The 21,907-nt window shown below is 38.1% G+C and overlaps 3 protein-coding genes and 2 long non-coding RNA genes across 8 annotated transcripts; 4 read left to right on the top strand and 1 right to left on the bottom strand.

Annotated features, from left to right (window-relative positions):
- Nucleotides 1-2,462: 2,462 nt before the first annotated feature.
- On the top strand, nucleotides 2,463-3,355 carry LOC119077445. The gene is made up of 2 exons (XR_005087790.1): nucleotides 2,463-2,690; nucleotides 2,855-3,355. It is a non-coding gene; the product is annotated as an uncharacterized LOC119077445 (long non-coding RNA).
- A 2,148-nt stretch (nucleotides 3,356-5,503) lies between these two features.
- Nucleotides 5,504-7,302, bottom strand: LOC119077429. Its single transcript, XM_037184644.1, has 4 exons — nucleotides 7,030-7,302; nucleotides 6,331-6,377; nucleotides 6,052-6,274; nucleotides 5,504-5,850 (listed from the first exon to the last, which is right to left on the bottom strand). Exons 1-4 carry the CDS (start codon nucleotides 7,274-7,276, stop codon nucleotides 5,714-5,716), a joined length of 654 nt encoding a protein of 217 aa, XP_037040539.1. The 5' UTR covers nucleotides 7,277-7,302; the 3' UTR covers nucleotides 5,504-5,713.
- A 3,862-nt stretch (nucleotides 7,303-11,164) lies between these two features.
- LOC119077401 (prostaglandin reductase 1-like) lies at nucleotides 11,165-16,592 on the top strand. 3 transcript variants are annotated; one of them, XM_037184609.1, is made up of 7 exons: nucleotides 11,165-11,496; nucleotides 11,591-11,733; nucleotides 15,398-15,500; nucleotides 15,571-15,750; nucleotides 15,809-16,059; nucleotides 16,113-16,295; nucleotides 16,362-16,592. In XM_037184609.1, the coding sequence occupies exons 2-7, from the start codon at nucleotides 11,628-11,630 to the stop codon at nucleotides 16,547-16,549; spliced, it is 1,011 nt and encodes a 336-aa protein (XP_037040504.1). In that variant the 5' UTR covers nucleotides 11,165-11,496; nucleotides 11,591-11,627; the 3' UTR covers nucleotides 16,550-16,592. The 3 variants fall into 3 exon arrangements, with proteins under 3 accessions (XP_037040504.1, XP_037040506.1, XP_037040503.1); XM_037184611.1 differs by having other exon boundaries at nucleotides 11,169-11,495; nucleotides 11,588-11,733; XM_037184608.1 differs by lacking the exon at nucleotides 11,165-11,496 and having other exon boundaries at nucleotides 11,503-11,733.
- A 1,805-nt stretch (nucleotides 16,593-18,397) lies between these two features.
- On the top strand, nucleotides 18,398-19,751 carry LOC119077409. Of its 2 annotated transcripts, none has more exons than XM_037184621.1 (2): nucleotides 18,398-19,557; nucleotides 19,731-19,751. In XM_037184621.1, exon 1 carries the CDS (start codon nucleotides 18,548-18,550, stop codon nucleotides 19,499-19,501), a length of 954 nt encoding a protein of 317 aa, XP_037040516.1. In that variant the 5' UTR covers nucleotides 18,398-18,547; the 3' UTR covers nucleotides 19,502-19,557; nucleotides 19,731-19,751. The 2 variants fall into 2 exon arrangements, with proteins under 2 accessions (XP_037040516.1, XP_037040517.1); XM_037184622.1 differs by lacking the exon at nucleotides 19,731-19,751 and adding an exon at nucleotides 19,626-19,693.
- Nucleotides 19,752-20,593: 842 nt separating this feature from the next.
- Nucleotides 20,594-21,240, top strand: LOC119077448. The gene is made up of 3 exons (XR_005087793.1): nucleotides 20,594-20,860; nucleotides 20,925-21,029; nucleotides 21,090-21,240. It is a non-coding gene; the product is annotated as an uncharacterized LOC119077448 (long non-coding RNA).
- The last annotated feature ends 667 nt before the right edge of the window (nucleotides 21,241-21,907 follow it).

The following is a 21,907-nucleotide window of genomic DNA, read 5'->3' as shown; positions in this document are numbered from 1 at the left end:
TAAGATCCACTCACACAAACAAAAGTCAATTATACCTGCGTTGATCCGGGCACATGCGTGGTATTTGTAAAATCGTTTAAGACGCAAAATCTTTTTTGAGTGTATGAAGTGCATCAGCTAAAAAACAGCTGAAACAATTTGTGTTTTAAAGTCGCCCACTGCATTATTACAGCAAGCATAAAAATTGCTGACTTCCTAAGCAAATTGTTGTCCTGACATATATGGGTAGTTTGTAGTTCGAGCCGATGGTAAGCAAGCAAAATAGTAAGTGACTGGTATTCATACCGAGAGATAGGCACATAGTTGTAGGGAAATCTTTTTTTGTCTGCAAAATTATTCTTTTTTTGCAGCAAAATTATTTTTTTTATCAGCAAATTTATTCTTTTAGTTCAGCAAATTTATTGCTATTGTGACCAAATTTAATTCTTCGTCTGCAAATTTATTTTTTTGAAGCAGCAAATTTAATCTTACTTTGTCAGCACATTTATTTTTTTGCAATCTGCAAAATTAAATATTTTTTTAGCTATTTTTTAGCAGCAAATTTATTTATTTCTATCAGCAAATTTAATACTTTTGTCAGCAGATTTATTTCTTGTCATAAGCAAAATTAATTGTTTATTTTAGCTATTTTTTATCTATTTTTGGTGAAATGGATTTTCATATATTCTTTTCGTCACTAGTGGTGAAATAGACACCAAAACCCAATGCTTATCGAGCAACACCTCTAACCATTCGGCTATTGGGATATATAATCGCAGTGTAACAATTTTCAAAAGTTCATTTTTCGCAGCTGGTTGCAGAAAACGTTGTATGCAACACGTTGTGAAAGTGGTAGTTTTTGTCACATGCTTCGCTCGCTTCGCACGTTTGATAACATTACATCTAGTGACACAAACTACCACTTTTCGCAACTAGCTGCAGAAATTACTATTTCACGTCTTACGTCAACGTAAATAGTTATTGACACTACACGGACAATTCATTTCTTTTTACGAAATGGATACCAATTTTCATTGCACTTAAAAAGCGTTTTAACACGCCGAGCGACCCGGCCCATTGCCCCGGAGCGAAGCGGAGGGCCGCAATGCGAGCCGGGCGCCGGAACGGTGTCGGTAACTTAGGAGTTAATTTTTTTTCTCTCGCATCGTCTAATAATTAGTCTGTGTAATTCATTGCCCATAAAGAGCGTTTTAACACGCCGAGCGATCCGTAAACTTAGTTAAAGTGAAATTATTATGAAAGGTGTGCATCCTAGAAATTACGCATAGCGAAATTACGAAGCCCCATTCAAATCGAGGGATAAATGCTTTTTTAGGCACTAGGTGTGTAGATTGTCACTCGATACCGCAGGTCGAGCGTGACAATACACATCGTGTGCCTAAAAGATCTATCACCGAGTTGTGTACAACGTTTTTCGCAATCAAGGCAACGGAAAGTTCTACTTTTCGTCGCTTGTTGAGTTGACGTTTTCGTGTTAGTGGTGTTAGTGATATAATTTTATATGTCCTACTGCGGGACATATGCTGATTGAAGATAGTAATTTTCCTACTTATAAAAAAATAAATTTGCAATTGAAACACTAATAAATTTGCTGACAAAAAGCAATAACTTCGAGGTATTAATTTTGCTGTTCGAAGGCATTAAAAGTGCATATTACAAAACAATAAATTTGCTGACTACAAAGTAATAAATTTGCTGCCAGGGATTTGCTGCAAAAGAATTATTTTTGCTGCTTAAAGTCAGTAATATTGCTGCTCAGAAAGCAATAAAGATGCTGTTCGAGTACTAATAAGTTTGCTGAAAATAAGACTAATTTTGCTGATACAAAACACTAAATTTGCTGATAAAAAAGATTAAATTTGCTGCTAAAAAAAATAAATTTGCTGATGAAATAAATAATTTTGCTACTAAAAGAATAAATTTGCTGACAAAAAAATAGATGCCATAGTTGTATTAGAGTAATAAAAATGTCAAAAAGGAAAGCGTTGTTGCAGAGAGCACTGCTTCTAGCATGAACATAGAAAATATTCGGAGGCACTGCGTTTCTTTCCTACAGATAGATGACCTGTTTTCGATGTATGAGTTAAAACAGTAAAGCCTCCAAATTTGACACTTGTCAATTCAGTATTCATGCTAGGAGCAGTTCTGTGCTTGTTCGCAATAAAGTAAACCTGACTGAGGAAAATTCAAGCGTTGTATTGGTGTTTCATATGATGGCGATCGACCTAACCTGCTTATAGACTACCTTGGATTTATCGCACTTCCCATTCGCACAACAAGAACAAACCCAACACACGCCAAGGTTGTATATGCGGAGGTAACGCTAGTCGCCATTTTTTCTCTGTGGCAAAAAAAGAAACTGTTCGACTGTCGGCAACGGTAACTGCATTTCATTATGAAAATTGCAGAAAATGTCAGTGGAAAATTTCGTCGTAACCTCTTCATATACAACCTTGACACAAACACCATTATGACAGCACGTTGAACGACGGTTTTGAATTCATTCAACAATTCATCGAACTAGAATCGTATACCCAGACATTGACTGCTGACGTGTATAACTGTGACTGTCTAAAATTATTTGTTCCTTTCTGTTTGGAAGTTTGCAAAATAGTTAATTCTTATGACGATGGCTGGTACATCAACTTTAATGGCATTTCTTATCATAGCACTCACCATTTCTACTCTCGGTAAGTTGACCACTTGGTTACTACGAACAGGGATTAAAGTGCCACTTTGTGTGAGCAACAATTAGAAGAAATGTGGTTTGGATGATAGTTCATCCAGATCTTTGTTGATTTACTGTTACCTTATGTGGGTCTTTTTGACAACTCTTTTTTTGTTTACTTCGCAGTACCCCCGAGAGGAGCGCATTTCATTTTCCGTTCTAGGGCTAAAACCAACGTTCAACGCTATGAGAGTCCGCATAGATCTCCCGAGAGGATACCGTATCACCCAGTGTCACATTATAACAACTGGAACACACGATCATACTCTTCGTCTAATGGTTCTCGTGTGCTGTTAACCGAGTTTTCCGTTTTTATTTGTGTCTTGTGCACTTTTACGCACTTGTGCGTTCGACAATTTTAACTTCTGTTTGTTGTTTGTCGACTGTTCATTTGATGACAAATTTTTTAATCTCCTCGATTGGAGGACATATTGACGGTGAAGAACCTTTGAATACCATTCATTCACTAATATGTTTCTAAGGCGAAATTTGCCAAAAGTGAAAATTTTGGATTTTGGATCTTCGGTTCGATTTTTGTTCAAATCGACACTTGAATTTAGTGTTTAAGAGAAATCATGTAATTTCGTTAAACTGTCGTTACAGTAAAAATGTAAGTTCAAAATGAAACGGAATACTTTCATTTATCCACGATAAGCGACACTCAAGAATCGGCAAGGCACTTCCACGTAATTTGTAGTTGATTTTACTGGGTCGTTCATATGAAAGAGTCCAAAACGATTCATTTGCCTCTTTTACACTAGCCTTCGATGTATGTATATAAACATGGTAATGCATGGATCCCTACTTTCAGGTAAATTTAACGTCGTTATGTTGCACACTTGTTGAATTCGTTTTCGTCAAGTTGCAGTTAGTAGTGAAGTGAGTTCGATTCCATGCAAACTTAGCAGGGAAGTGCGGGAATTCGGTAAAATTCTAATTTTTCGTAAAATTATTGAATTCACCGACGTTCAATTAGAAAAATTAATTCTTTACACTGTTACAATCAATTAATAATTTTCAAATCAAATATATCCAAAATTTAATTTTAATCGTTAGTTTTCCGAAAATAAATGTAAGTTCTTCGGTTTGAATACTATTCTTTAGTCTTTTTTTGAACAGAAACAAAATGTTTGTGAACAAACACAATGATCGAAAACTAATTTCGACAAAATTAAATACAGTGAACGACATCTCAAATGTCTCACTGTCATTTTTTTCAGAGAATGTCATTGTGAATTTGCAATGACACAATAAAATTCTCAGAAATATTTGACAGTGAGACATTTGAGATGTCGTTCACTGTATGATTTATGTTTTTATACACAATCGAATTACCAAATGCTTAATTTTACATTGAAACTCGAATACATTATTTCATCTAAGACGATTTCGTCTTTAGCAAATATTCAACCTTTGCGCTAGTAGCCTTTGCCTTGATAACTCTACAAATTGAGTATATTGAGAAATCAGAAACTAATTTGTAAACCATGCACAAAACGACAATGTTGGCAACGTTGACAAAAATGGATTTGTTTTGTTTCTGTGAAATGACAAAATAATTCAAATTGAGTTCTGCAACGAATCATGAAATATTTCAAAACATTGCTTCTGATATCGATTAGGACTCAAACGTTTCGTCGATTTTCGGATTAAAATTATAAACGTTGTGTCAGTAATTCAGACAAAATAATGTTTGAAAACCTTGAATTCAGGTAATATTCCGACAGTAATTCAAGGTTTTCAAAAAGTACTTTGTCTGAATTTCTGACAGAACGCTGATAGTTTTAATGCGAAAATCGACGAAACGTTTGAGTCGTAATCGATATCCAAAGCGATGTTTCGAAATATTTCCTTATTCGTTGCAAAACTGAATTTGAATTATGTTGTCGCGGCAGAAACACGAACGAAACGTTTCAAACGTCCCGAATTTCGCATGGTTTACATGGTTTTTTCTCTCTCAATCATCGCAATCCGCTCAATGTAAAAAATGTGATTATTTATGTTACAGGCCATATTGGCTACCAGCGCAATCTTTGAATGTTTATTTCAAAGTATTTGTCTCAAACGCATTATCTATTAGACTTTAAATTCAAAACAGAATTAGTATTTGCAACAACATTAGTCACAGAAAATATGATGTTGACAACACAACGAAAATGAATTCACCTGAAAGTCGGGGATCCAAAAGAGCTATGATCTGCATTCGAATTTGAAGCATTAAGAATGGCCCTACATGTTTCCATGGGCAAATTTGTTCGTCCAATATCTGCAGATAACGAATCAGCAAAAAAAAAATTGTTCACCTCACCGTCCTCGCGATAACTCGAGTAAAAAGCAACGGACATTTCTAATCTTCCGAACAGAACGCTCCATGGGAGGTGCGGGAAAGCAGGAAAAAGAGGAAAATATGCAATTTTCGCCTATTGTACAAACCCGATTTTCTTAAAAAGTAAATATTTTGTTTCGTCTCAACAATACCTATCATTTGATGTATCGCACAAAAGCACTGTTCTTGTAACTTGGCTCTAAACCCTCTAAACTTATGTCGCTGTTTTGGCGCACTTTCCGTTGAGTCGCTACAGCGTTTTTACGCTAGAAAGTTAGGTGGGTTCGCAAAACCCATTATTCTCTATGTTCTGTCTAATGTTCCTGTTTCCCGCTGTTCTCCGACATTTTTTAAGAAAATCGGGTTTGTACATACAACAGTAGCTATGGGTGAGAGAGCAAGGAAAACGTTTTTTTTTCCCGCACTTCTCATCGTAAAAATAACACTTGTGATGGAAATCGTATCGTCTGATTTTATTCCGTGCTCGTTATCGGCATAACATCAACAATTTTATTCAGTTTCATTCACACAAAAAATATATATTTACACAAGCCTTGACCTCTTACACCGCTACTTCATCCACATCGCGTCTAATCAATTGAATTTCAATTTTAACGATTTCGATCACAGTTGACGTTTTTCATGTCTTCCATTTCTAACTATTTGGGATACGCATTGACACTTTCCACTGGAGCTGATTTGAATTTTATATCCAATTCCATACCGTTAGGCTCTGAAGTTCCTCTCATGGACCGGAGCAACGAATAGATGACAACCCAGAGATATGCAAGAAATACTGTGGAACAGAAATGGTTTTAGCTCATTTCATAGTTCTTTACATGACAAGGGATAAAAAGGTGAGAACTAGCGGTTTAGTGTGTTGATCCGAGACGTAGCCGAGGTCAATAGACACACAAAAACGATACTTTTCACCCTTTTGTCCCTAGTAATGTAATAAGCCATTTTCGACCCATGTAAAAGGAAGTGACAACCGTACCTGCAAGACAAAGTAGCAAATAGAAGTCATACAGGGCCCATTTCCAATCGAATGCACCCACTTGGCTCATTACAAGACCTTGAAGATATTCAGAGTTGGAAAACTTCCACTCAACCGTAACCAAAACTATGAAAATAAATCCGTCGATTATCACAAATAGCGCCACCACAGCAATGGCAAGAGCTGAGGAGCCCAGCGCTGGTAAAAGTAGCATCGGTTTTTTCTAAAGAAGCGAGGAAGTTTTATCATTGCAATTTCGGCCATCATCAGTTAATTTACCATCACAATTCCAATGATCAAGAGAATACTCCAAATTAGGTTCAAAGCTGGTGATAATCAAAAGCGAAACGTTGACAACAAAGTCACTAATACAGCGATTCCGAGCATTTAGTGCGGCGTCGACTTGCGTCAATGAATTTCACGATGAACGTTTCATCAAGCAGACCATAGGCTGGTATGACGGAGAATGGGAGAATCGTTTTCAAATTAAAATGTGACTCAATTTCCCAGTCATAACAGTCTATATAGTGACTCGAGGCGACGTAGCCAACACAATTACAATAACCCCGACTCAATAATTGCGTCAATACCGCTTATTTACATTGAGCTGTTTTATTATTGAGTCGGCTGCGTCCCATCAAGACATGCTATTGAATGTTATGTTATGATAGAAGGAAATATAATTGGGACCACTTATTTTGACTTGTCTATCGCGATGCTCAAAAATAATACGAAAAAAATCAAATGCCGCAAATAGCCTATTCACGCAGTAAGTGGTCCTTCTTAGTAGGTCATTTTAAAGCTTAGCTCTTGACATTTACTATGTGACGTCAGCGTTATTTTGTCCAACTGTCAGTTGTAAATATTTAAAATTTTGACGCACTTATGACGTGAATTTAAGGTCCGGCCAGTCTTAACAACACGAAATTTAATATCCTTTAAGCCGACGTCGCACTAAACGCATGGGATTCGACTCACCAGGTAATATAGCCAATTTCGTTGGTGGCAACAGTGCCCAAATTAGTAGACCGGTGTAGGTCATCGCTGTTAGGACACCTATCATTACTCCAGCCCATTTGAGGCCAATGTAGGGAATTTTATTGATCATCGGTATCCGGACATTAAACCGTTTCAGTAGAACCGGAATCGGTTCTCGCGCATCCATTTTTAATATAAATTGCTCAACAATAAAAACCGGGAAACTTGTAATTATGTCTAAAAACATCACTGCACTGATAATGCGTGTATATGGGCCAGCAAAAGAGAAGTCACGGCCAATTCATTTTTTCCGATTCCGACTTTAAATGTATACTGTGACTGCTTTGCAACAAGAGTACTTCGACGAAACTGGCTTAATCGAGGGGAATTGATGATATACATTCCCAGAACGAAACTATTTCAACTCAAATTCTCACATCTTATCATCAGTAGTGCTGATTCAGTTCGGCACACATAAATGATTGAATTATCAATATAACAAAAATACGGTCTTATCTTTAAAATGTCGATTATTCCGGTTATTTCGATTACTTTTATTTAGTTTAATTCACTAGAATCTATTTTTGGTATTGGTAGGAGTGACGGTTGTATTGATGGGTATGCTAATCGTGTAGTGGACTACCCTATCATGGAATTTGTGGAGCATCTTTTGTCGAACGGATTTGGATCGTCAACTCTCCATCCTTATATTTGTTCTTAGGTTTAGTCATTTTGTTCTCATGCTTCAACGCTCCTAGTAATGCCAATTTTCATATTTGGCTCATGGGGTAGAAAGGCAATCAAGGTTTTAGTTAGGCAAGGTATGTTTTACAAGGACATTCATTGGGGACATTCTATGCGGGCATTAGTGACAGTTGGTCTTTTTTCGGCGAAAAAGGATCGTTGGCAAATCAGCACATAACATCCTGTTGTTTTTTTGTCTCTTTTGAATGCCCCTGTGAACTATCAGTGCCTCAGTAGTTTTTTTTTAAATTTGTTACATTTTACTAGAAATGTTGCGACAGTAGAAAATTCCATGATAAAATTGACATTGGTAATAATTCAGTTGAAGCAAAACAATCAACATAACAGTAGTGATAAGGTCTGTTTTTACTGAAACATTGAAACAAGCCACTATCAATTAGAATGATTGATTTTAACTCTTTTCTTGAAACGAAATTATTAATCAAATTTGATGTTCTTGGAAATTGAATACTTGTGTACCACACATCCTTGCTTCGTTCCAGTTCCCATCACTGCAATTTATTTGACTGATTTAAAAGTTACATACATTTCCTTGCTTCATATAGTCAGGCTCGGACTGGCCTTATGGGTATTCGGGCCTTGCCTGAAGGGTCTTTTTAATTTTCTTTGGATTAATGACAACGAATGGCTTCTTGTAAATTTATTCCATACAACGCCCGAAGGGCTTTTTCGAGCCAGTCCGGTCCTGCATATAGTTCATAAACTACGTCGAAATTTTAGCTGCTCTACACTTTTGTCAAAGTGCATTCAATCCATGCGATTCGTACGGCATCGGCTTATGTCAAATGATAATTAAAATTTGATCATGTCGAGTAAACGTAATACAATTCTTTCAATTCGATGACTAATTAATTAGGGTCGGGTATGGATAAAGCTGTTACAGGAAAGGTACGAAGAATATCTTTATTATTTGTATTCTAAATTGAAAAAATTTTAACCGCAATAACGACCACAAATGTGTTAAGCTGTGATCGTCTCTCTCCTGTTTTAAAGACAGTTCACCTTTATATGACAGTTCACCTGTTTACATGACAGTTTACCCGTTTACATGACAGTTCACCCGTTTACATGACAGTTCACCCGTTTACATGACAGTTAAACAAACGCGATGAATCGAAATGGATTTTTTGATAGGACTGTCAACTAAGGCTTTATTTCCACTTACCAAAAAAGTACTCCGTGTTATAGACAAAATTGAATTTTGTCAATTTTTGCTCTGTTTACTTGACAGATGCTCTACAACGGAGTACGTTTTGTTGAGTGGAAACCATACTTAAGCGGAGGCAAATTGAATAGACAAAGACTGGATCGTTAGGTATGTGCAATAATACGTAGGTAGATGCATTCTCAGGAGGTTTAAAATCCAGTTTCTCTATGTTGCACATATTGTTTTTCATCTGCGGGAGGAGTTTCCGAAACAAAAAAGATGATAGTTCGGGGTAGAAAACACCAGTTTCACATGCCATTTGAGTGGAGAAAATAAGGTTAATTGGGTTAAGCACACCGCGAACATAGGTAAATGCCTTTATCTATCGTGTTCAATTTTTCCTTGACAGCTGTCAAACAAACTCGACAAAAACGAAGTGAAGAAGTTTGCCTTTTTTTAATGGAGTAACTGCGATTCTAGCTTTCAAATAAATAGATTTGTTTGTGTGGTAGCTTGACCAAAGAAACTATAAGGAAAGTCAGCAGTTTACCTAAATGTTTGGTCTTTCTAATACTTCGACTCTTTAACCATACCTTTTAGCATGATGTACTTTATGAACGCCCCCTTATTGTTAGAGCAAGTCATAATACGATTATTCGAGTCATTTAATGAATTTGTGAAAAGAAGAACAAAACAAACAAAAATCAACGAAAAATGTGTGGTGTTGGTGAATACAACACTCACTTAATAGGTGTGTATTCCAAGCTGTTCAAAGTGACGATTGTCTATACTTTTAGTCAATTAAGACATTATTGTTGCCACAGTCCTGTAAATATAATGCTAAATAATGCAACACAAAAAAATAGCCCGGCAAAGGTCACGACGAATAGTAAACAAACCGGCCGGCAATTAACACACAAACACATCATACCCGAAAATAAATTAATGTCTTCACATACACACAATACGGTAGACGATAGGGTGAGTCGATTTGATTATTTGTAAATCAAAGTTCAATCTCCATTAGAGCTCGTTCAGGAACTAAAATTTCCCGACGAAACTTGAGGAACGGTAAATTAACCAAGGTTTTATATGAGGAGGTTACGTCGATCCAAGGTTGTATATGAGACGGTGAAGCTGATCGCCATTATTATTTGTTAACACTAAAACAAAATTTCTCCTGAACCGAAATTGCGCTACAATTTTGTGTGAAAATTACAGCAAAGTTCAGTGGATTTTTACGACAACGGCGTCAGTGATCCGAGTAATCTTCTTATATGCAACCTTAACATCTTAATATTTCAATATCACGACTTCTTGCAGTGTTGAAATATTCACCCAACATTCAACTCATTCACATTCCATCAATTCTAAAGAAATCGTCAGTGTTATTTACACTACACAAAATATGTCGCCGCATTTATATACACCCTAAACTAGGGTTCCGTATCTTTGTGATCCGCTGCAGCTTTGAATTATCTCCATTCAGTCTTTCAGGCCGTCCAGAAAAGATAAATTCAACGTCGATGGGTTGTGATTTCCGCCATTTTAAGAAGAAGAAGAATTGCGATCAAGGTATATGACGCTCGTAAATAAGACATGTATTCTGGTTGTTTATGTTTTGATTCGGTAGTAGAGTTTGTATTTTTTAAGTAAAATTACAAAATTATTCCCGTTTGAGTAGAAATTACGTGTGAAATTCGAGAAAGAAAATTACAAAGTTGGCGCTGGAGTCGATTTTTGCGGCTAAATCTGTAACTTCTATCACAACCCATTGGCTTTGTATGACATTTTATAATACGGCTTCCGGCAACGCACTTCAAGCAAAAGTTCTATTAATGACAGCTGCCAAATAGAGTACTAATTTGTATGAAATTTTATCCTTACTCTTTTTACAGTGTAAAACTTTGTATGCAGCACTGTCAAGTTTCATTACCCTATTTAGAGTACCACTTTTGCTTGAAGTGCGTTGCTTCGGGAAATCTTTTATTTAAAATTTTTCCATTTCCAACGGTCCTTTTTTCTGTAGCGCAATTGTAGCGTAAATCTATCTGCGCGTTCGTATATAGCAGCACCTTAACCGTTCAAAAAGATTTTAGCTCAATGCACCCTATCCAGTTGTCGTATGGCAAACCACTACCAGACGTGTATACATAATGAATATGTTTGTGCTATCAATGCTCGAACTGGTATCAGTGTTTTTCTAGTGTCGAGTTGTAGTTATATTGATGATTGGATGATGATGTGCATAAAACGTTATCGTAGTGTGAACATTTGGACTTAAAACTTTATTTTATCGACCCGGGTTGGGCTTTTTCTGAAAGTCATCGATCAATTGAGTCCTAGCTGTGAATTGAGAATAATTTGAAAAAGTGCAGCGCGTTCTTGGTCATTACTGAGCGTGCAATATTTTTGGTTAATTCGTTCTATTCTCTATAAAGTAAACGATTGGTGCCGACTTCACTCTTTTTTTCGAACCAGTGCGCAATCTTATCTATAAATTGAAAACGAAACGAACGAGATTTGTCTCCTATTGTGCGATAACGAAATAAAAGGTTTTCATATCGACTGATATCAAAAAAAAATTTTATTATAAATTATGAGTAGTTTGTCGGCGATGAGATCAATACTAAATAAATTTACCGGTAGATCGGCTGGTGTGGAAATTTCTCGTCATTTTGCAACGATGGTCAAGACAAAGAAATTTATTTACGCCAAAGCGTTCGAGGGTGAACCGAAGGTGACGGACTTTCAATTGGTTGAAGAGGAATTGCCGCCGCTAAAGGATGGAGGTACGTTTTTTTTTGAACTTCTACGATCGTTTGTTGCGTACGTTTTATATATAACTTCGGCGTAGTAGCGGTAAATTATCGATTCGATTTTCTTTCTTCTTGCGAGCGAAATATTTCTTGATATCAAAGTTTGATCAGGGTACAGAAATATTGACACTAGCCTAGTTGACCTTGAAGACATTTCATTTCCTAGACTTTTATCCTCAACACATACTTCTCGTAAAATCTCATACTTGATAATAGACCGCGTACATTGAAACACGATACACGGTGACATTGTCAATAGAATATTTATAAGCTACAAGTACATCAATTAATGGTATAACCGGTTCGTATGGTTGAAGTTACAGTGTACGACAACTGGGAGATAAATATCGGTTAAATCTACATGTAAAGACCCCGTGACCAATTGCACCAGCATTTACGTATCTGGATTTCAGATACCACAATCGGACAGAATACCGTACAATCCACTTACGCTTATAAAACAAGTCCATGCAACTGAGATACTTATGATGTCGTTGTTATATGCAATGCAAATGCTGGTACGTTGCCTTGCCACTAGGGTAGATGTCAATACCCTACGTTCGTAGAACGGTTAACTGATTTTTCATACGCGCGTTTTTTGCCCTATTTTCTCCAAGGTAAATATAATGAGGAGGTAATGCCATTCAGACGCGCGGCCTAGCACATAAGTTCGATGCCAATGACATCTTTTTAGCCCCGTACGAAGTACAAAGGGGCTTATAGGATTACGATGCCGTGTGTAATTGATGGAATTCGAAGCAGACGGTAAGGGCAAAGTGTTTGCCTATGTTCATAGATGACGAATCTGCAATAAAAATTTCGTCTGTCCGTCTGTCCGTCTGTCCGTCTGTCCGTCTGTCCGTCTGTCCGTCTGTCCGTCTGTCCGTCTGTCCGTCTGTCCGTCTGTCCGTCTGTCCGTCTGTCACGTCGATATCTTGAGTAAATCAAATCCGATTTCAAAAATTTTTTTTTTCCCTGAAAGATAGTCGAAATAGTGAGGCTAAGTTCGAAGATGGGCATATTCGGGTCGGCCCTTCGTGAGTTAGGGCCACCTAAGTGATTTAAGGTCTTTTGGTGATATTTATGGCAAAATAAACGATGGAAATGTAAATGACACGGCAAATGATAGGTATTGTCAATACCAATCCAGGAAAAAAAAGTTTTTTAAAATCGGTTGAGTGGACCGTGAGTTAGGGCCTTAGAAGTGAAATGCTACTAGGGCCCTATGTGTATTTTACATAGAACTCGAGTAAATTTCATTCGTTTTTCGTAATTTTTGTTTGATTTGGAAGGTAATCGAATGCCGAATAGAATGTTGTTGAAAAAAAATTAAATTTGGGTCCTTGGCCTAAGGCCGCTACTAGGGCCCTGTGTGTATTTCACATATAACTCGAGTATATTTCATCCGTTTTTCGTAATTTTTGTTTCATTTGGAAGGCAATCAAAGGCCGAATAGAATGTTGTTGAAAAAAAATTAAATTTGGGTCCTTGGACTTAGGCCACTACTAGGGCCCTATGTGTATTTTACACATAACTCGAGCAAATTTCATCCGTTTTTCGTAATTTTTGTTTCATTTGGGAGGTAATCAAAGGCCGAATAGAATGTAGTTGAAAAAAAAATTAAATTTGAGTCCTTGGACTAAGGCCGCTACTAGGGCCCTATGTGTATTTTACATATAACTCGAGCAAATTTCATTTGTTTTTCGTAATTTTTGTTTCATTTGGAAGGTAATCAAAGGCCGAATAGAATGTTGTTGGAAAAAAAATTAAATTTGGGTCCTTGGACTAAGGCCACTACTAGGGCCCTATGTGTATTTTACATATAACTCGAGCAAATTTCATCCGTTTTTCGTAATTTTTGTTTCATTTGGGAGGTAATCAAAGGCCGAATAGAATGTAGTTGAAAAAAAGTTAAATTTGGGTCCTCGGACTGAGGCCGATACTAGGGCCCTATGTGTATTTTACATATAACTCGAGCAAATTTCATTCGTTTTTCGTAATTTTTGTTTCATTTGGAAGGTAATCAAAGGCCGAATAGAATGTTGTTGTAAAAAAATTAAATTTGGGTCCTTGGACTAAGGCCGATATTAGGCCCTTCAAAAAAATAAAATTTTAGGGCGATTTGAAATTTTTGTTTCATTTGAAAGGAACGTCGTACGGGGCTTCGTAATTGCGCTATGCGCAATTTGTAAGATGTACATATTACATAATAATTTTACTTTAACTACATTAACCGGCGCAATAGGCTTACGGTCAAAGTAGGGTGACAGACGCACTAGGGTCACGTACGCAATAGATATACGGGTTTGTACGGGGCTCAGTCGCAGCAAACGCTCCGACTGTTCTGATGGCTCGTTTTTAAATGGTTGACTACGATTTACTTGTATTTCACAAAAATATTTTCGCTATCTCACAACAGATGGCCCGACTTTCTATTCCATTTTTTGCATTCAACGAAGGTATGAGATGGCGTTTGTACCGAACTTTCGTGCCACCGCACATTTGATTCGGTTATATATGGCATTACCTCCTCACTATGTTTACCTTGATTTTCTCCCCTCAATAGGCCATGTGAAATAGTATATTTCAACATACCCCAATACACACAAGGTGTGTGTGTACGCGCGGGCGAAGCCCAAGCGAAAACACACATCGAGTGTGTGTGTATTGGGGTATTTTGAAAGATATTTTTCTGTACATTCCTTCCCAACCGTTACTTTCCTTCTCGACCGTTTACTTTCCCTCCCAACCGATTCATATCATAGCTCACCAATACACTCTCACGTATACAGAAAATCATGTTTTCTTGACGACAGGTCGAATGACATTTCTAGTGAGAAAAGTGCAGCCCCGCGTGGGGTGATAAACGAACTTTTCTCATTCGAACTGTCACTTTTCATGTTTTCGAAAATGGTACGGCGAATCGATGTTTCGTGGAGAAAAACGGCCCAACACAACATGCACGCATCAAAAGCGTTGTGTTCACCTCTCTGGCCGCAAACATAGCTCTTATCGGAATTTTCACTACTTCATTCGAATTGCTGCAAGGTATTCTTAAAAACCTCTCAATGCTTGTTGGTACTTCTGCAGTAATTTTCCTGAGGGACTTAGTTAAATATTTAGACAAAAGGATTTCCAATTATGCTGGGTTCTGTTGGACAGTTAAACCCTTAAGGGACAGTAGATCTGTTCATTGTCTGGACTTTAGTTCTTTGTTTACCGAGGGGAGAAAACAGGAAATTCCAATAAAGCGATGTTTTTCATGACGTGCATGTTGTGTTTCTCCACGAAACGAAACAGGCACTTCGTCATACAATTTTCAAAAACGTAAACAAAGTGACAGGTCGAATGAGAAAAAGTTTATTTTCTCCCACAGGAGACAGTGCGTTATATGCACTTTTCACATCAGAAATGTCGTTCGACCAGTCGTTGACAGCTCAGTTTTCTCATTTTCTCAAATCGATTGCATTGAATTGATTATGTTTGCATAGTGGTGGACAAGTTAATTATTTGGGACTTCGATCTCACCAAAAAAGATATTTCTCTTCCGTGTCCACAACTGACTCAAAAAAAGGAATTTCTTTTCCCCTGAAAGCTCAGTCACTCAATTTTTCAATTTTCATTTTACTTACCACAGAGGTCCTATCCGAAGCAATTTACCACTCTGTCGATCCATATATGAGGCCGTACATGGCTCGTTATCCGATTGGCGTTACAATGATCGGTGGCCAGATTGCGAAGTGAGTACAAATTTGGTGTTTCTACATTGCGAGAACCAATGGTAAATGTTTGCTCTCTGCAACAAAACAGGGTCATTGAAAGCAAGAACACAGCTTATCCAGTCGGTTCAACGATTTTCGGATCATTCGGATGGCAGACGCATACCATTTTCAATCCATCAGAACATAAAGATCCGACCAAATCGTATGTACTTCCATCGTTCGGAAAACATCCATCATCGCTCGGTTTGGGTGTACTGGGAATGCCCGGGTAAGTACACACTGAACCAATTCGTGTTCTTTTGGACGATGAAAGTATCCGTTTACAGCAACACGGCATACTTCGGGTTCCTCGAAATCTGTAAACCAAAGTCTGGTGAAGTGGTTGCAGTCACTGGAGCAGCCGGTGCTGTAGGCACATTGGTCGGTCAAATTGCTAAACTGAAAGGATGTAAAGTAATCGGATTCGCTGGCTCTGATGACAAGTGCTCCTGGTTGACCAATGAACTCGGGTTCGACCATGCCATCAACTATAAAACCGAAAACGTTTCGAAGGCACTGCGTGCCGCTGCTCCGGAAGGTAAATTATTTTTTGTCCAGACCACTCGTTATTCACATAAAGGATTTACTCAGGCGTTGACTGCTACTTCGACAACGTTGGTGGCCAAATAAGTTCGCAGATTATCCAGCAAATGAAAGACTACGGTCGCATTGCCGTTTGCGGTTCCATTTCTTCGTACAATTTAGATGTTAAGGACATTCCTCAAGTTCCCATTCTGCAGCCGATTTTCGTATTCAAACAGTTGCAAATGGAAGGTAAGTACCGGGGTGCTCGTAAAGTAGCGACAGAAAGAATTTATTTTTCACTGTGAATGCTCACAGGATTCTTGGTGTGGCGATACGCCGACAAATGGATGGAAGGCATCAAGCAAATGAGCCAATGGGTCGACTCGGGTAAGATCAAGTACCACGAGACGACAACGGATGGATTCGAAAATTTGCCAAGAGCCTTGATTGACATGTTGAGAGGCGGTAACACCGGAAAGGCAATTGTTAAGTCGTCATTGTAAATGCTGGTTGATTTGAAATAAAAAATTTTGTTTGCTGGGCTCCGAAACTAGAAAGTCTTTGTGATAATGGGAAAAGACAAGCAGTGTCCACAAAACAATTTTTTCTTTAAAAGTAACACACTTTTGCGTGCTTTCACGGTTTTACTTTTTCAAAAAAAATTTGGTTCAGTGAAATCATCAAAAAACGAATAGTTTTCCGCCCAAATGTAGGCTACAAATTTGCAAAGGGTCCATTGCTCTTAAGCCAAGAGGTCTTCCGCACTCGTCCAATTTCCAATGAACATCACATTTACCATCACCGATTTTCGCTATCGACACAACTTTTGTTTTGAGTCCTCAAGGTCCTCAATGTGAACGACTATTCCGCCGAACGTTGTGGTGTATGGGTGACCTGGGATATTACAAAATTGATGGAAGGAATAAACTCTCTGTCCACAATCTAAAACTAATATTATTTGCTGGAATTGTCACCGTTTCTATAAACGAGCGATTCGGGACCATGAATATCGTTGAAGTAGTAGACGTTTAGCATTCGAAAGAATGTTATTCGGTTTCAATGGACCATCGAAAGCGTCGAAAACATTGGAGCTGCTGTGAAGTATTTTAGAGCAATGCAACATTCATGATTGGTATGGGAAATAGACAATTATAAGGGAGGTAGTCAAACTTTTGATGAACTGTTGATGAAGTCAAGGCCGCAGTAGCCGAGATGAAAAACAAAAAGTCTACCGGAGAATATGGTGTTCCAGTGGAAGCCATTGAACTAGGTGGAGACTCCTTATTAAAGGCAATCACGGCTTCGTTTAATCAATGTCTCCAATGGGAAGAAGTACCAGAATCCTGGGAAAATGCGGTAATTACATTGCTGCATAAAAAAGGAGACATAACAAAGCTGGAAAATTACCGACCCATAAGCCTATTGTCAACACTCTACAAGTGAAAATCATGACTATTGTCAATACTCTATTATGAAAATCATTACGAAGAGGAACACTAACAAGTTCGCCTTCTACCAACCTGTTGAACAAGCTGCTTTCAGATCTGGTTTCAGCACAAATGACCATTTGCAGGTGATGAGAACGCTTATTGAGAAGTGTCGTGAATACAACATCGACATAGTCTTGCTATTCATAGACTTCGAAAAAGCTTTCGATTCGGGGGAAACATGGTCGATATCGGAAGCATTAGACGAATGTAGAGTAGACTCAAGGTACTCCAACACAATTCGATATGTGTACAAAAATGCTACTTCATGTATAAAACTTCATAAGAGCACGGAGAAATTCAGAATTGGCCGAGGTGTAAGGCAGGGTGACACCATTTCACCCAAATTATTCACGGCGATTCTGCAGAGTGTTTTTAGGAAGTTAAACTGGAGTAAAAATGGGAATAAAGATAAATGGAGAGTACCTGAGCAATCTCCGCTTCGCTGATGACATTGTACCGATAGCAGCGAATCTAGGTCAGGCTCAGCTTATGCTACAACAGTTAAGTGAAGAGGCAAGCAAAGTTGGCCTCAAGATGAACTTATCGAAAACAAAAGTCATGACCAACATCGGGGGCGATAGAGAAATCAAAATTGGTGACACTGTCATTGAACGAGTCGACAGCTATGTATATCTAGGACATAAACTGAAGTTAGGTAGGATAGAAACAGGCTGAAAAAGAAGAAGAAGAAGAGTCACACTTTAGGTTCGGTATCAATCAGGTCAGACGCTTCTTATGAGGAAGCGTTATACTTGAACTGAACCTAAATTTATGGAACCTGTCAGGTCAGAAGAACTTTCCAATCTTGATTTTCTAGAGTAGGACGTCAAGACTTCATCTCTGAAAATTTTCAATTTCGAACGCAGTAACCACAATGCACATTCGTTATCAGCTATAAAATTCTGTCGTGTTGTAAAATTTTATCGTTTTTCTTTAAATTTCCTTTTTTTTTTAATTTCGGCCAAAAATAAATAAAGTTTTGCGTTCGCCTCATAAATTGTGAATGATCCAATGAAAACCAAGTACATACTTGTCAATGAACAAAAAATATGGTCGCCCGAATCTATTGCCGTTCTCAACAAATACCAAGGCTTTGAACTAGCTCGAAGTTCCAATGAACATGGAACCATCATCGAATACATTTCTGATGACATCCCCGGTTATGTTTTCCGTAACATGAAAGAATTGTTGAGCGATGATAACGAGCTTTTACGCTATATTTTTCCCAATTTCATTAACACCGCACATTACCTGCAGAATCGGGATGCAAACGTTGTACGTGTACCTGAACCTGGACAATACATGATACCTTCACCGTACGTCGTACCATATTTGATCAATGCGACGTGGCATCCTCTAATGTCGATGCTGCCTTCGGCCAGTAGTGAAATGGACGTAGCGCCACGTAGCGATTTATCGCCAACAATCGATTTGTCTAGCCCAATGGATTCAGAAGACTATTCAAATATGGAAACCACATCCCATGCACGATCTGCACCCTCAAGTCCTTACGCTTCAACAAGAAGAACAACTCATGTTGATTTACGTTCCGGTCGTTCACGTTATTCGCCCTATACGCGTAATCAATCCCAAAGTCCACCGCTCCAATTTAGGAGTCACTCACGCGTTAGTCCTTCACGTCAATTTTACGGATCGCAAACATTCGGAAGTTCGCAACGACAAAGACCAACCAGTACGGTCACGTCACAGTCAACTTATTCTGGTGTTAGTCCTTCACATCGTTTTACACACCATTCACCTGGAGGCGCTTCAAATTATTCGCAAGACTTACGCGGAGCAACTAGTTCAAGCATGGCCCGGGCAAGTGATTCGTTTAGAAGTACAAGGCCTCAACAAACACATAGCCGCAGTCGTTCGAGCCCATCTCATAGACCGTCAAGGCAAAGAGACCGCAGAGAAGATGGGAATTACAGACATAGTTCACGTTATGACCCGAGACGATGACAAATTATTCGCTTGCTTGGAAAATCGTTGTTAAAAGTGGCATCCAAGACAAATTGGTAAAGTTTTCATATTTTACAGTTTTAATAAATTGGCCAGCAAACGCAAACATCTTTTCACATTTAAGGGTGGGTTACTCTCTGTTCTGGCAAAACATTTCCCTCGTCTTCATTTACTACCAATTACGAACCCTTTTCATGTTAAATACGAGTCTCTGTTTTATGAATCTCAGCAAGGAAAAAGAAATTTGCGTCACAAGTGGCAGATGATTCGGTTTTCTTCCGTTCAATATTCCGAAGGTTTCTGCGCCTCAACGTAATCAATTTTCACCAAGAAAATTTTAACAAGAAAATATGTCAACACGAGAAGTTTATCGATGACTTGCAGCTTAATGAGATCGAAGGTCGATACGGGTCGTGTGGTCGACGTTACGCCTTCGACAGAAAATGGTGCCGGCAGCCAACTGTTGACAGAGCTCGATAAGGAGATTGCAGCAGGGCGGTATTCTCCACGGATTGGATTCTATTCGTAAGTTTTTCGCTTGCAATTTTTTTTCTAGAGGTCTTTTAGATAAACAAAAGCTGGTGAAAAGCTCTGCTTTTGGATTCCCATGAAACATTCCAAGAGTAGTTAAACCTGATAAAAGAGTGGGGGTAATCTAGAACACGGTGCCAGATTCACCGATACCTACATAACATGACTAAATCTGAATTATATGGAATTCTATGAATCATTGACTCTAATAAATGACTCTGTGGAAATGTCCCGTCATCAACGAACGGAATGGATTTTTTTTTTACAGGAACGAAAGCACAAAACATGCCTTGACTTACTAGCACGATTTTTTAATGAATAAATTCGTTCCGATGGTCAACAGCATGACAAGCATTACATTGGTTCAATGATTGGAATACTGTGGCGTGGTAAATATATTTACAAATTTATATGACGCCGAGAAAACACATCGAAAGTTTGTTGCGACCAAAATTTTCATTGCTCTTTAAAGCTTAACGAAAGAATAACGAACAGAATTTTGATCGAAACAAGATTCCGGTGCTTCACGTGTCTCGAGCATAATCGTATTAGATTAGTGTGACGCAAGTCTTTTTATCCACTTATAAAAGAACTGACATCGTTGGGGGTGACGCTTACAGTTCGACTCTTAAAAAGGAAAGGATTTTACATACATAAGATACATAAGAGATGGGCTCAAGGAAGCGGAGAAAAAAATTGCAGATGGCCCACATTTTGTGGTTTTTTTCGTCCCCAGAAAATATGGCACCAAAGAGACGTCCACAGAACATAACTTGGGATTGCACATGGCAGCACTGGTAGTCAGATTAAGTGGAAATGACAAAAGCGGTAAGAGGAAGATAGAAATAGATGCTTCCGGTATGCATTTCAATAACGTGGATTTTTTGACCAGCTATCTTCTACGATCCGAGTCCGAAATGTTTCGGCCATGCAGTGCCAGCTATTTTGGACGACTTAGGCATAACACCATTTACATTTCAATACGGAAGTGTATCGGGTAACTTTACCAACATTACTCGCGTTATTTTAAGAGTTTGTAAATATGGTTTCCTTGCAGAGAGAGAGGACTGCGTGTATCGTGTGATGAGGCACATCGTTCATTTGGCGGAAGACGAAACTCAATTTAGAGTGGATTTAGAGTGTTCTTGTAAATGATTTTAAGTGTCCGCCAAATTTGAACTCAAAAATTTAAATATAAAATGTTGGTGACGGGGATAAGATCCCCAAGTGAACTGTTTTATTATCCCTCAAACAGAATCAACGACATCGATGGATGACTGTTTTTCGATATGGTTCTGCATTGGAACAGTGGAATATTGTATGTTACTTCAATGCTTGTGAACTCAATTCAACCTTATCTCAAAACACCATAGCGTGAAAATTTATTTTTTTTGCGTTAATAAATCTGTGACAATCTATTTTACAAAACAGAATCATTGACAAAGTGTTGTATTGCTTTGACTTGACCAAAATTGTTGAAAAAATTTCTTTTATAGGTGCACTGATGATGGCGTGATACGCCGAAATCAGCATTGTTTTGTCCTGTTGTTCGTCCGCATTATGATTGTAAACGGTAAAACGTTTCGTCACGAATCGTAAACGGTAACACGTTTCGTTCGCCCTTCGTTGAATAAAAGAAATTTTTTCAACAATTTTGGTCAAGTCAAAGCAATACAACACTTTGTCAATGTTGAATTACTGACCAAGCAATACAACAATTTTATTAATAAAACAGAATCAACGACATCGATGGATGACTGTTTTTTAATATGGTTCTTCATTGGAACAGTGGAATATTGTATGCTACTTCAATGCTTGTGAACTCAATTCAACCTTATCTCAAAACACTACAACGTGAAAATTTATTTTTTTTGC

The sequence above is a fragment of the Bradysia coprophila genome, unplaced genomic scaffold (assembly GCF_014529535.1).
Source record: "Bradysia coprophila strain Holo2 unplaced genomic scaffold, BU_Bcop_v1 contig_235, whole genome shotgun sequence".
Taxonomy (NCBI): Eukaryota; Metazoa; Arthropoda; class Insecta; order Diptera; family Sciaridae; genus Bradysia; species Bradysia coprophila.
This window is presented reverse-complemented; position numbering and strand designations above follow the sequence as displayed.